The sequence below is a fragment of the Cryptomeria japonica genome, chromosome 3, assembly GCF_030272615.1.
Source record: "Cryptomeria japonica chromosome 3, Sugi_1.0, whole genome shotgun sequence".
Classification (NCBI taxonomy): domain Eukaryota; kingdom Viridiplantae; phylum Streptophyta; class Pinopsida; order Cupressales; family Cupressaceae; genus Cryptomeria; species Cryptomeria japonica.
In genome coordinates this window covers 811,327,196-811,340,940 of record NC_081407.1, presented here as the reverse complement: position 1 = coordinate 811,340,940, position 13,745 = coordinate 811,327,196, and the positions used below count along the sequence as shown (strand labels likewise).

The following is a 13,745-nucleotide window of genomic DNA, read 5'->3' as shown; positions in this document are numbered from 1 at the left end:
GAGCATCTATGGTGAATTTATGCAAAATTCATAAAGGCTTGTTGTGAAGTTATTTCAGATTTGTGAGCATAGTTTTGAAGATCATATTGCAGCTCCGAGTGAAGATTAGAGATCAGAAATTCAAGGCAGATTTGTGTGAAGGAGTGGGCAGATTTTTGTTGAAGTCCTTGAAAGGATCTAGGGCAGATCCAAAACATCATAATCACTTTGCTTTTTGAAGGTTGGTGCCTTCTACTTTGCAATTTCAAGAGGTTAGAGCCTCTCACTCGAAGAGATCGGTGTCTTTTGTTGAGTTGGTGCTCATTGGAGGGAATTGGTGTCTCTTGTGGGTTGGCGCCTACGAAGTTGTAAGGAGTTTTCTATAAAAGCAATATTTTGCCGTGTTTTTCTCTTGTACGGCTTTCCGCCTGAATCCATGTGCATCTTGTGTCGTCTATTGTTAGATTTTAATTGTGCGGATGCTTTGATTATTACTTTATGATCACTAAAGTTGTAAATTGAAAAAGTTGGTCTTATACTGATTCACCCCCACTCTTAGTATAAGTATGTGTGTGTTTTCTTCAAGAACGTCCTACACTAACCTTGAGAGGAGGGTTATGCAAAATTTTTCAAATTTTTACAACACTTGCAGAAATTAAACAAAAATAACACATAACTTCCATTCCTCAACATAGCGATTTATGCGGGGATAACCCTTTCAAAAGAAAAACCCCACTCTCCAAAAGCCGCCCAATATATTATTTAGAAATCAACAACAGATTATGATATATTTGTAGAGCAAGCTTCTTAGAGGAGTAGCACCAACGGATATCCAAAGGCAGCTCAATAGTTGCTAGACTCTCATAATACATCACAATGCACAATCGTAATACAATACCCTCATAACATAGGGTTGTCTTCTAGTGCAAGCAAAACACACATAATATCCATTGTTAGATCTTTGATTTAATAATAAATGGTCAAGATTTACAATGATAAATTATACATAAAATGTGGCTTTTGAGGGCGCTGCCCCAAACCCCTGCTAGGGCACGTGGTCCTCGAACCGCTGACAAGGGAGCCACCCCCCCTTCCCCTCCTTGGACCTGGCAAAGGGGGGTACCCCTTTGCTCATTTATCAATAGTAACCTCTTGTTATTGCAAGGTTGAGATACCATTTTTCCTAACATTTAGTAGGGGAGATACGTAACTATGAGAACATAGTATTAGCTAATGCTTCCTTCTATTTGTAGTATCATATTGTAATTACAAAAGGGATTGCCATTGTTAACTACCACATTCTATGAAGATCTTGAAACTGGAATAAAAACAGCCAAACGAAGGTTAGGACTGACTTCTAACACTACTATCAGCAATGTATTCATATCAGGAAAAGAGGACAAATTACCATGGCCCTCCCTTCAGTTTTATCAAGAGGACTGACAAGAGTTTCAGGAAGAGTGGGTAGGGCAGGGGATTTGAACTGCCCAAGCCATTGCAGCTTCTTTACATTTCCTGAATTTTGCAAATTTCTTAGGGGGAAGAATTTCAACAAAGCCCTCCTCCTCATCTTCACAGCAAACGAAAACATCAACCATTTCCTCAAGAGTTTGATGTTGAGTATCTTAGCTATCTTCTGCATGGTCTAAACTTCTATGCATGTAGTTAGTAGTAAAAAAAGGTTCTTTCTTGATTTATCACATCCTTGATGTTATCATGTAGCAAGTGTTGGTTGCATTGGACATCATAAAGGCCCACCTTAGTGAGTGTGCTGCATCGAAGACATTACTTCTCCTATTGATTGATTAGGATTTGAAAGCAATTTGGTCGTGGCATCTCTTATTCCTACAGAAGGTGCCCCATCAACCTATTTTGTTCGCTTCCAAATCCAGCAAACCTAATAGCAAAGGTTTGGGTTTCGAATCTCGTTTTCTATACACCTTACAAATTTTCCCACCATCTTTTCCCCATATACTTGTTCCTTATGTCTCCTTCCCTTCTCCATGAGGGTTGAATATATAGTCATGGCACCTCCTCTTTCCTTTCCCACTTCAAGAAGAGGGAGCCATGTTGCAAGAGACCATAGCTAGAGAGGATAGAACCAGAAACAATTGCCATCAAACATGAATTGCCTATAAGCTTTTATTATGTTCTTAATATTCACACCAAATACGCATATCTGATCAGTATTCAAATGCATGCTAATCAATAATGCTTAACTACACCGCTTTATATCTGCTTGGGCTGCCTTTACTTGTAATGTCCTTTTCTGTACATGCCCTAGTTTTTGCCCTAAAATCATAATTCCTAGTTGAGATCCACAAGAATTATTATTTCACATCAATTCACAGTTGTAATACTAATATCTGTATGCCTGATTCTGATTATATCAGGTCTGCCCCTGTTCGATCTCTTGCTGCTCATAAAGTCTGAAATTAACTACTGATGATGTCTGAATAATCTGCTCATAGTCTTTACACATTTCTGCTCATAAATGTTCCTTAGATCTTCTCTAGGGTCTGCTTATTAGACCTTGAATAGATATGATATTCAATGGAATGCTTATAATCTTCTGTATTAATATATTTATATGTTGGATGTAATAGGTCTGCTCTGATTTGTAAAATTGTTCTTCTGCTTTTAGTTGGTCTGATCTGATTCAATTCCCTTCTTGATGCCCCTTCCTTGGGGAAATTGTTCTACTTCTATATCTTTTTCTGGGGCAGGGACGTACCTCTTCACACATACCTTTTCCCTTGGCAAGAGTTGTGTCCTTTCAGATTGAGCGCTTGACCTAACAAGTAGTAGTCTGGCCCTAGCAATTTTCTTTATTATATATATTATTATTACTTTATTATCTATTTTGAGTTGGCTGTCTTAGATAAATCACTGGCATCTTGGTTCATATTTTTTGTATGGACATATTTTTATATAGATCTCAAATGTATTTATTAATGTTTACCTATTTTCACAATCTCGTTGATTTGTTTCTTATACTAAAAATAAGAATTGCAAATTTATATTATTTGAACTTAAACACAAGTTTTTACTTGAATTCTATCAGTTGACAAATTTGCTCCGATTATTTTTTTTTGCTGAACTTGAACACAAACACAGACCTTGAGGCATAGTTATAAACAAATGGCAGACAAGTAGAAACAATAGAGTTGTTATCTTTGATCATACATAACAGCAAAGTCGGCTCATACATTCTCACCCTATCAGAAGAACAAGAACGTAAATTTAATGTCCCCTACTAGGAGGCTGCCTGTTTCTCAATGAATTAACACACATTACTATACATTATCATGTTCAATTCATATTTCTAACTAATACATGAATTAGTATTCGCAATACATTCAACATTCATTACATTAGTCCTATCTCAACTTCTTCCCTTATCAATTTATATTTCTAACTAATACATGAATTAGTATTTGCAATACATTCAACATTCATTACATTAGTCCTATCATAACTTCTTCCCTAATCCTAATAAGGGATGGGGATTCACTGTCATAGGGTGCTGACACCAATCTACAAGGAGGCTCTCACAAGGTCCAGGACTACGTCCCTAACCATCTTGGGCCCACCATCACTTGCGAGGTTTTACTTGTGCTTCCGTACACACACCGACCTATCCACTCATAGGTCTTAGTAGATGAATTAAGACTAGGCCACTAATATAATAAACTGTTATTTATTATGAATGCATATGTACACGAATGTAGTCAAATATACATCTGATATTCCTATTATGGGAAAATGTAAGTCTGATATTCCTATATGTATATTAGTTTACATTGTATAATCATTGATTATTATTCCAAACAGAATGCAGGCGTAAATAACGAACATTAAAACATGAATGCAGCATACCGGTCTGCAGTTACAGTAGTTGATTGCCAACAATGCAATTCAATCTTAGATAATATTGATCTTCCGATAAGGATGTGATGCTTCGATTTCCTCTTGCAGATTCTTTTGTATTCTTCCTGATCTCATCCGATGATCCCTTGGAGTGATATGAGAATCTCTTGAATATGCGATGAAGAGATGTGGATATGAGGAGTTGCATCTCTTCATTGTTTTGGCAATTCGAACCCTTGGCTTGGGATAGACATGTCCCATCCTTGCATCTCATCATAGTTGATTGTTAGGATCCTAATCACACTTTTACATGGATGTTGGTTATTTGTGCTAATCGCACCATTTACATGAATATTAGTTATTAATAAGACATAGGATAATTGCACCTTCTGAGTGCGTAACATCTTGAGAGAAGTCGCATACAATTCCTTGTGATCACCGAATGTCTCAATATAACATTATCATAAAGTCATCATGTTGTATATCATGTTACTAAACTTTCTATTATGGAGTTGATATATTAAAACCAACTTTGATATCTTAAGACTTGAATCATCTTTGGTACTTGCTGCTATATCATATAAACAATTTGCCACCTAATCGCTGCTTCCTTATATGTATCTAATATTATCGCTGACTTGGATTTCATAGCGATGTTGAGATACCATTGTCTCATAAACAAGTCCAATTGCTATCATTGCTTTGCCATATCATTGGTCTTAAGTCATAATTGGTAGCTACTTGCGTGCATGTTCATAACTCGCTCTTTGTATTGGCTTTGAATGTTGTTATCATTTATAAAGATAATACAAGGAGCTTTCTCAAGACTATTGCCACATATCAGACATACCTGTCTAATTATTTTTTTTGCTATTGATTGACACAAATGCGTCCTAGGTTGGCCCTCCTTGGACCACACCATGTTTGGTCTTAGAACTGGGGACATTACAGTAAAAGCTTTCTGCTTTCATCCCTTATAAATGTGTGATATTATAGGCTATAGCAGTTAAGAGATAGTGCAGCTAAATTATATCTCTACAAAGTACAAGTTGTGAGCCATAAATGATAATTTCAAATATACAGGTCTTAAGAGTAGTAAACCAATTAGTGAGCACTTATCTCAGGGTAACAGAGGGATTATGTGCTTGAATGCATGGATGTTTTCATTCAAGGAGTGGTGCCATAGTTCATGATTGCAGTTTCTGAACTGGGTTCAAGTTAAGTATGTTTAGACTTTATTCTTGTGGGATCAGTGGAGGAACAAAATATGCATGTTCTAAAATTTAGACAAAATAAACCAATAAGGCGTTAAGTATCTTTGACAGATGAAATCTAAAATTTCAATTTTGTTATCCTAAATCTTGCCTGAATAGTTGATACTTTTCCTCAAAAGTCTGAATGTATTTGGCCTCTTTGTAGTTTTTTCCTATCCACTTGATTTTGACCATCTTGGTGTGCACCAAATTGAGTATATGGGCTGCACAAGTGTCCATCAGCAATCTTGCTGATTTTTAATTTCTGTCTTTCCATGAATCCCTGATAGGTTTTAAGGCTCATTCTACAATTTCCTTAACTTTAGTTAATATTGTGGTTCAGATCCCTTCATAACCAGAGCTTTTCTGCTTTTCTGGGGCTTTGATAATACCGCACGTCATCTTCTTCCAAATGATAATCTTACAAAGGTAAAGGAGAGCCCATTGACATAAATACATTGGGGCCTTGGACCACCAGCTCATCGGCTAGCTTGCTTATCTATAGCTTGTTTATCACTTTTGTTCTGTACCATGTGCCATAGTTTGCCCACCTTAGAAGGATAAGTTGCCGTTGCCAGTGAAAAAGGAAGTGGAACAGGGCTTTGCCATCACCAGGTTTCCTTTGCAACTGAAAATCGTTGGATTCATGAGCACTTGCACAAGCTTTTTCTGCATCCCCCTCACCCAATCGAAACACAATATTTTGGTTTTGGCCAAGTCATTTTTATTGTTTGGATCCAACTACATGCAGATTTTGTTACCCTGATTTGGTATCCCACATAAATGGGATGTAATCTGGGTACTCGAGTCCAGTTATATAAACATTACACTCCTTGGAATTCCAGTCGTCTCTGCTATTTGCCATAATTCCAGTACAATAACACATTTCAAAAACTCAGATTTGGCTAAATCTTGGCAGTGTAAAAATTTGACTTAGTGAAAACTTGGCAAATAAAATAAATTACAGAAATTCATAAAATCAATATAAACATTGCATGAGAAACATAAAAAATGAATGTAGAGAATGCATGATCATATTTTAATCATCAATTTGTCATGAATCAATGATTAGATATGTCACGTGACTTGTATCCCTTAAAGGCTCAAAATTCACATGTACAACTTCTCCTTCCAAGTATTTGTCAGCTTTGAATTGGAAAGCAAATTTTAATTATCTTCCTCGGGTTGATCGAATCATAAAGTGTGTCATCTTCCAATGCTTCTGCTGCTGCTGCTTGTTTCTCCATTTCAGTGAGATCTTTGTTAGTGAACATGGTATTCACATTGTCAGCAATTTAATATGAACATGGATTAGTGTCATCGGAGTCAATGCCATCATGATACTCCTTTCTCTCCATCTTTTTGGTGTGAAGACAAAATTTGTATGGATGAAGAAAATGTTTTTTTGAGGTGCTCTTTAGTCACCTTTTTTCTCCTTTTGGCATGAGTGTTCCCAAATATGTTCCAAAAAAATCTTGCTAACACCTACTCTTGTTGCCAAGCTATGGTGGTTGTGCACCAAGATGATTTTATGTGACTGCTGTTATCAACAACATAACATTGCACTCATGGTTAAGATGAAAATGGGTTAGGCTACATCCAATTTATAGGCTTTTGGATGAGGGATGATGTTTTGAATGGCTAGGATCAATTTGAGGGATCAAAGGCTCAAATTGTTTGAGAGGATTGAGTTGATGATGAGAGGACAAGTGTTTCCATAAGGTTGATGGATGGGGAGGAGTCCAAGATTAAAAGGAAATCAATGGCTGAGGATTTCCTTGGAAGAAGTGAATGGACAAGCTTTAAAGGGTACTTTGAAATACCTTGGGGATATGGGCAAAACTTTGACCCATGTGACATGTACCAAGGCCCATGTCACATGTATAAAGGTCCATATCCTGTGTACAAAGGCTCATGCATATGTACATTTTTGGAGGATGTGCATGATTTGAAGGGATTATTGAAAGTTAAGAATGTGCAAGTGGGGGATTAGTGGGCTAATTAAATAAATAGTATATATTTATTAGTTGGCTATTTTATCCACTTTTCATTAATAGATGAATAGTGATACTATCAATTAAATAATTAAATATTATTTAATTAATAAAGGGATGAAAGCTGGATAACTAATTGAGTAAATATGGATTTACTAAATCAATTATAGAGGAAATGGTCAAGTTATCAGGTGAAATGATGATGTGCCAATTTTAGGTGTTTACAATTGCTATACTTAATCCATTTATATCGAACATTGAAATCTCAAATTTGATAAACTGTTGAGATTTTTTACTTGGATAGGAACTTCTACATAGGTTTAGTGTCAACATATGGAAAGGTTCAAGTGGTTTGAGTTAGTCTATTTTGCATATCACTCTGAAGGACTAAAGCAGTGAATCATGATTACACATACCCCCAAAAAATCCCCATGCTTCTGGGACAGGGATATTTTTGGGACAATGGGACTTGGGGGAGACATCCCTTCGCCACACCGCCACCTCTGCAGGGCTCCAGGGATGTCATCAGGATGGCGGGGACACTTGGACGTCCTTGGGATGGTTCTCTTGTGGTCAGAAAGAAAAAGTGAAAAAAAAACAAAAAAGCAAAAAAAAGAACAATTTTTTTTCTTGGAACCAGTGCCCAAGGCTGAACCCTAATGGCCAATGGGCCCCACTGATGCCTCCCAAACTCTATAAAACACCCTATAATCTTTATTTTTATTGAAATAAAAGAAAGGTGATACAATTGTGAAAAGTCATTTGTCATGGAGGTTTGTGAGGTTTTTGAAGCCTTGTTTGTGCTTGCTGGTGGGGGTTCCGCCCCTTGACCCTGCTGTGTATCTGCAAAAATCAAACCAAACTACTAGCAATAACATGAGGTATCTGCAAAATTTTGCCACTACTAAACTAGACACTTAACCATAGATAAACAACAAATTTTATTGAACTCTATCAATTCAAATAATGATCACTTCATGCATATATGGCTTTTGAAACTGTTTTGCTCATAATATTTTGACACAAACATTACATAGTTTATAGATTCTTACGCAAACATTACAAAGTTTACAGAGAGCAACCCTAGGGCGATAGCAGATATAAGCTGTCTTACATAAAAGTGCCTCAGCAATCTGTAGACCTGGCGCTATGTTGATTCAGTAGCAGGTGATCCTCTTAGATTGTTGGGATGTGGCAGCTTAGGTGGCTTTCAGTTGTCATGATGGGCAAAATGGATGAATACTGCGCCTTGTGGGTGGTGTTGACTTTGCATGGTGGCCTCTGCACCTGGGAAAACTTGCTGCCTTTAGTGTTCAAGCCCCCAAACTTACGTAGTTGCAGCCCAACAAGTACTAGAAGCTTTTCTCAATAAATTCACTGACTTGAAAGAGGATTCATTTGCACCTGCCCTGATGTTTGTGTCTTAGGCAGTTAGTTAAGCAGTTTGCTCAGGAGAAATTCACCAAATTCCCATACTTCAGCATGAACAAGAGAGCTCCTTATATATCTGTTTGCACTTGAAGTTGGAAGGGCCAAGTGGCATGAAAATGAGGTTTATCATTGGTGCTGACCCCAGGAAAAAGTGATTATATATATACACACACACTTCATTACTATTAATTAATGTTTATAAACAGTTTTATAAAAATATATGATATTACCAGGCTCAGCAAATGTAGGGGATATGACAGTCCTTCCATCCAGTGTTGCTTACCCTCGAGCAACGTCAGATCTGGATGATTAAAGATCTTAGCTCCTTCTCACGTGGTGTCCTCAAGGGGTAAATTCTTCCATTTCACCAAATGTTTTGTTATGGCCTTATTTGTGAGCTTCTTTTCCCTCATATCAATGATGGATTTCAGTTCCAAAATCAATTTCCTTTCATCATCAAGGGTTGGCAACTCTAATGAGGGAGTGATTTTCTGCCTAAGGGCCTTTTTCAGGCATGACACATGAAAAATGTTATGAATCCTGTTGTTTTCTGGAAGTTCCCGCTCATAGCAACCCCACCAATCTTCCTTACGATCTTGCAAGGCCTGTAAAACTATGGCTTCAACTTTTCAGCACCACTTCCTTCGAGGGAAGATTGTCTATAGGGCTGCAACTTCAAGAAAATCATGTCTCCCACCTCAAATACCCTCTCTGTTTGGTGATGATCAACACACATCTTTTGTTGGTTATGGGATTGTTGTAGATTATCAGTGCATGCACAATATCTAGGCATTGCTGAACCAAAATCTAGCCCCAAGGACTCTTCTAAGTCTTGAAGGGAGTCATACCTATGGACATTTGGTGAGTGGAGTTGTAGCAATACTCTTCAAGGTGGAGCCATTTTATCCAAGCTGTTTGCTGCCTCGTGGCATAGTTCCTCAAATATCATTCTATCCATTTTATAGAATTATTGTTTGTTTATTGGTCTGAAGATGATAACTAGTGCTTGGAGTTAATTTGGTATCTGTCAATTCAAAACATTCTTGCCAAAATAAGCTGATAAATCTGCCGTTTTTGTCACTTATAATGTTCTTTGGCAGTCCATGTAGTTTAAAAATCTCTCTAAAGAACAGATCAGCCACTTGTGGAGCTCTATACTCTGAAGATATAGAATGAAAATGAGCATATTTAGTGAGTCTATTAACAACAACATAGATTCAATTCTTACCTTACACCTTTGGGAGACCTATAATGGAATCCGTAGAGATGCTCTCTCTTTCCGGGTTTGGAATGGCAGGGGCTGCAACAAACCAGCTGGAAATGCATGCTCTGTTTTGCTTTGTTGGCAACTCCCACACTCCCTAACATGCCTCAACACATCCGTTTTGAGCCTTTTTGATGGAAATCGCTCCCTTACCTAGTTGTATGTCTTGAGAAGTCCTGGGTGACTAGCAAGTGGTGTATCATGACATGTCCTCTAAATGTTCTCTTTCAACTTTGATTTTGGCACAAGGTACATCTGATCCTTATAGAGAATAAGTTTGTCCACCACCTTGTTCTTGTCATCTTGTAACTTCCCTTCCAAAATGTCAATAGCAAGGGTGTTTTTGGCATCTCTACTATTATAGAAACCTTCCCATCAGCATATGTATTAATCATAGAGCAAAATATGGCTTCCTAGAGAGTGTATCAACCACCACATTATTTTTCCCCTTAACATACTCAATGTCAAAATTATAGGCTTGCAACTTACTTATTTTTTTGTCTATCATTCAAATCCTTTTGAGGGTGGAAGAACTTCAAACTATTATGATCCATTTTCACCACAAACTTCCCACAAACCAAATATTAACTGAATTTGGCTAGTGCGTGCATGATGGCTAGCATTTTTTTGTTATAAATAGATAAGCTCCACTCCATGTCCTTGAGCTTTCTACTCTCAAATGCTATCGGTGTCTATTTTGCTTCAACACTACTCCAATTCCTTCTCCTAAAGCATCACATTCTAATACAAAAGTAAGTGAAAAATCTGGAATAGCTAAATAGGACATGATCTCATTACCTTCTTGAACTTTCTAAAAACTATATGTGCTGTAGGGCCCCAAGAGAAGGCTCCTTTCTTCGTCAAATTTGTCAATGGGGTCACAAGTTGTGAAAACCCCTTCATAAACCTCCATAGCTGCAAAGTTCCACAAATCCCCTCACATGTGACAAATTCCTTGGTCTAGGCTAATCCTGAATCGCTTTGATTGTTTACTCATTCATGCCATCCCCTTGGGCCCTTATCTTAAATCCCAAATACAGCATTTCAGTCAAACCAAACTCGCATTTGGATGCCTTGGTGTAGAATGAACGTTGCTCCAGTATGCCAGTACCTCATCTATGTATCTCAAATGATCCTCCCATGTTCTACTGAAAATCAGGACATCATCAAAGAAAACCAACACAAACTTTTTGCAATTGCACAATAAATGCCTAAATCATGCATGACTAAAAGGTGGCGAGTGCATTGGTAAATACAAATGGCATGAGCAAGAACTCATAGTGCCCATAGTGACATCTGAAGGTTGTTTTGTACACATCTTCCTCTCTAACTCTTTTGATGATATCTCGACCTTAAATCAATCTTGGAGAATTACACCGCCATGTGAATTTTTTCATCAACTCATTGATCCTGGGTATGAGGTAGTGGTTTTCGATTGTCTTATTGTTGAGAGCTCTATAATCAATCACATAGAAGTCATCTAGCATCTTGTCCCCTCCTAGAGTCACCTCTAACTGCTGGATCCTTTGGTTGCATGGAATAGTTTACCCATCTGCTATGTGACACTGATCCCTTTGAAATATTTTGTCCTCCATCCCATCAATGAAGTTGTGGGTGGCCCCACTATCAATCAAAACTGGCACCTTTGTCCTTGTAAGGATCCTTTTATGTGAAACAAATGATATCTAGGTGAACCTGAAAGTGCTGCAAGTGTGCTTCCAGAAGCATTTTCTTCTTTCTCCTCATGCTCCAACTCTTCTACCACAATCTCAGGCTTGGACTCTTCAACTTTAGAATCTTCCTTGGGTGCTACTTAAATGTAATGTACTTGTCCCTTGCCCAAGCATCTATGCGCTGGCTCCCATGGCTCTTTGCATGTGAAACACAACTTCTTCCTTCAAAGTTCATTCCTAGATATTTCCATCTTGCTTGGCTTAGGAGGTAGTGCCCTCAGTTGCAAAACATCCTTTTGAAATGGTTTCCCATGTGATCTTGATGGTGCACTCCTGGGGTAAGGCTTGCCCTTGGTTGTAGTATCTTTCAAACTCAAGGCCCTCTAAATAGCATCCTGCATAGAACTGCTTTGAGACAACATGTTGTGATTTTGAAGGGCAACAAACCAAAATAGTGGCGGGAAATATTAAACATGTAGATGCATTGATGAAGGTGTAAATGTTAATAAAAGAATGTTCATGTTAATTAATACCTTAGTTGGGTATATATGCAAATGTTTAGTAAGTAATTTGTATTCTTGTCCATTTATGTAGATGTATAAACATGCCTTAGACTATAGAGTCTGTGAAAGTAACTTTCAAGAAGGCATCATGATTTTGAATTGTGATAAATGATCTATATTAGTTTAACTTTAAACTTGAAATGTTGATTTTTAAAATGCATGTGTTGCTTTCCTAATGAATCTGATTCAGTATCTATAGATTGTTTTTTTCTTCTAGTGGGGCATTAATTTATGGATGGGTTCCATTGACTTGTTCTCCACCTCTAATATGCTTCCAAAATGTTTTATAGATGAGACGAGTTTAAATGGCCGAGCTAGGAGGAGACGGAAGCTATCAGAGAAAGGAGCAGAGATGCAGGCTGAAATGGGACGCAAAACATTTCAGAAGCATGGTCCTAGCACAAAGAAGAAGGCTGGAGTAAAAAGTAGCATTGGGGCTGCAACCAATTTTGCCCTGATTGAAGGTAGTTCACTGGATAAAGAGGAGGGTTTGGGAGAATTTGGAGATGAGGTATTTACTTGCATAAACTTTATTGTACCATCTAATACATAGATGATAGAGGAATGTCTAGTGCAGCTAGATAGAGTATTGCAGGATACATAAATAGTCAGTTTCAGTGAAATAATTATTTAATATCAAGAATAGAAAATGTCTTGAATTTCTATATGTTCATGTTTTGAAATAATTTATTATATTTAATTTCTTTTGTTTCTTGTTTCTTTTCATCAGATTCCAGGCATGCCGCAAAAGACCAGTAAGAAAAGACTCAAGACTGGTCCTCAAATGCATCATCTTGAACCAGCCGGCTCACCTACAGATGAGGCAAATGGCTTTCAGAATGAAAGATATATGTAAAATCTTGTCATTGTTTTTCCCCATCCAACTTCTTTCCCCTAAAATGCATTTCCAGAATATAAAATCAAAATTCATTTGTTTATGAATTTTGAGCTGCTTTGTCAATCATGAGCTTTGATTACAGTGTTGGAAAACAACATTGTATAATTTGAGTTTAAAGCCATGACCAACCTTCATGCATTCACATACAATGTGCTATATGTGATGCTGTATATCTGGTTAATTTCAGCATCAATTTTTGCACCATGGCATGCAAAGCATATACAAGTTCCATTCTTTAGGGTTTTATTGTTACATTTTTATTGTCTAGTGAGTATACTCCCTTTTATGGACAATACACATTTTTGGAGGGTTCTGTAAATTCTTTTTCCTGTGGTTTATGTAATGGAAGCACCATAGTTGCAAGATAGTTCAGAATCCTTGAGCAGGAATTTTTGTTTTGTTTTCATAACTTATGAGTTATTACTACATGATGGGCGATTTTTTTTGGTTTCATAACTTACAAGTTACTACATTTGCTATACCCTTTCCCAAATCTTTTTCATAACTGTAGTATTTGGGAATTCATTCAGTGTTGATATGCATGTTGTTTTTTAGTTCTCCAGATTCTGCATTACTTCTTTAATTCCTGCCTTTTTTGAATTTTTGCAATTTCACATTAACCCAATTTTTACGTATCTCAAGGGTATGTATGACCGGCTCTGCTATTAGTCTATAATAATGACATGGTCTTGCAAATGCTAACACAGAAGAAAGCATGATATTTTTGTCCAGTGGAATTATATTTGTCACAAATTACCATTCTTTGGAAATGAAAAGAGATTTTCTTGGACCAACTTAATTTTGGCAGCTAACATGTTGA

The 13,745-nt window shown here is 37.2% G+C and overlaps 1 protein-coding gene across 1 annotated transcript in view; it reads left to right on the top strand.

The window, feature by feature from the left end:
* Positions 1–13,292, top strand: part of LOC131054358 (protein RBL) — a 35,138-nt gene extending 21,846 nt beyond the window's left edge. Inside the window, exons 5-6 of the mRNA XM_057988856.2 lie at positions 12,318–12,538; positions 12,758–13,292. Coding sequence (XP_057844839.2) covers positions 12,318–12,538; positions 12,758–12,883 — 347 coding nt within the window. The 3' untranslated portion in view covers positions 12,884–13,292. The remainder of the gene's footprint in view (positions 1–12,317; positions 12,539–12,757) is intronic.
* Positions 13,293–13,745: the final 453 nt, after the last annotated feature.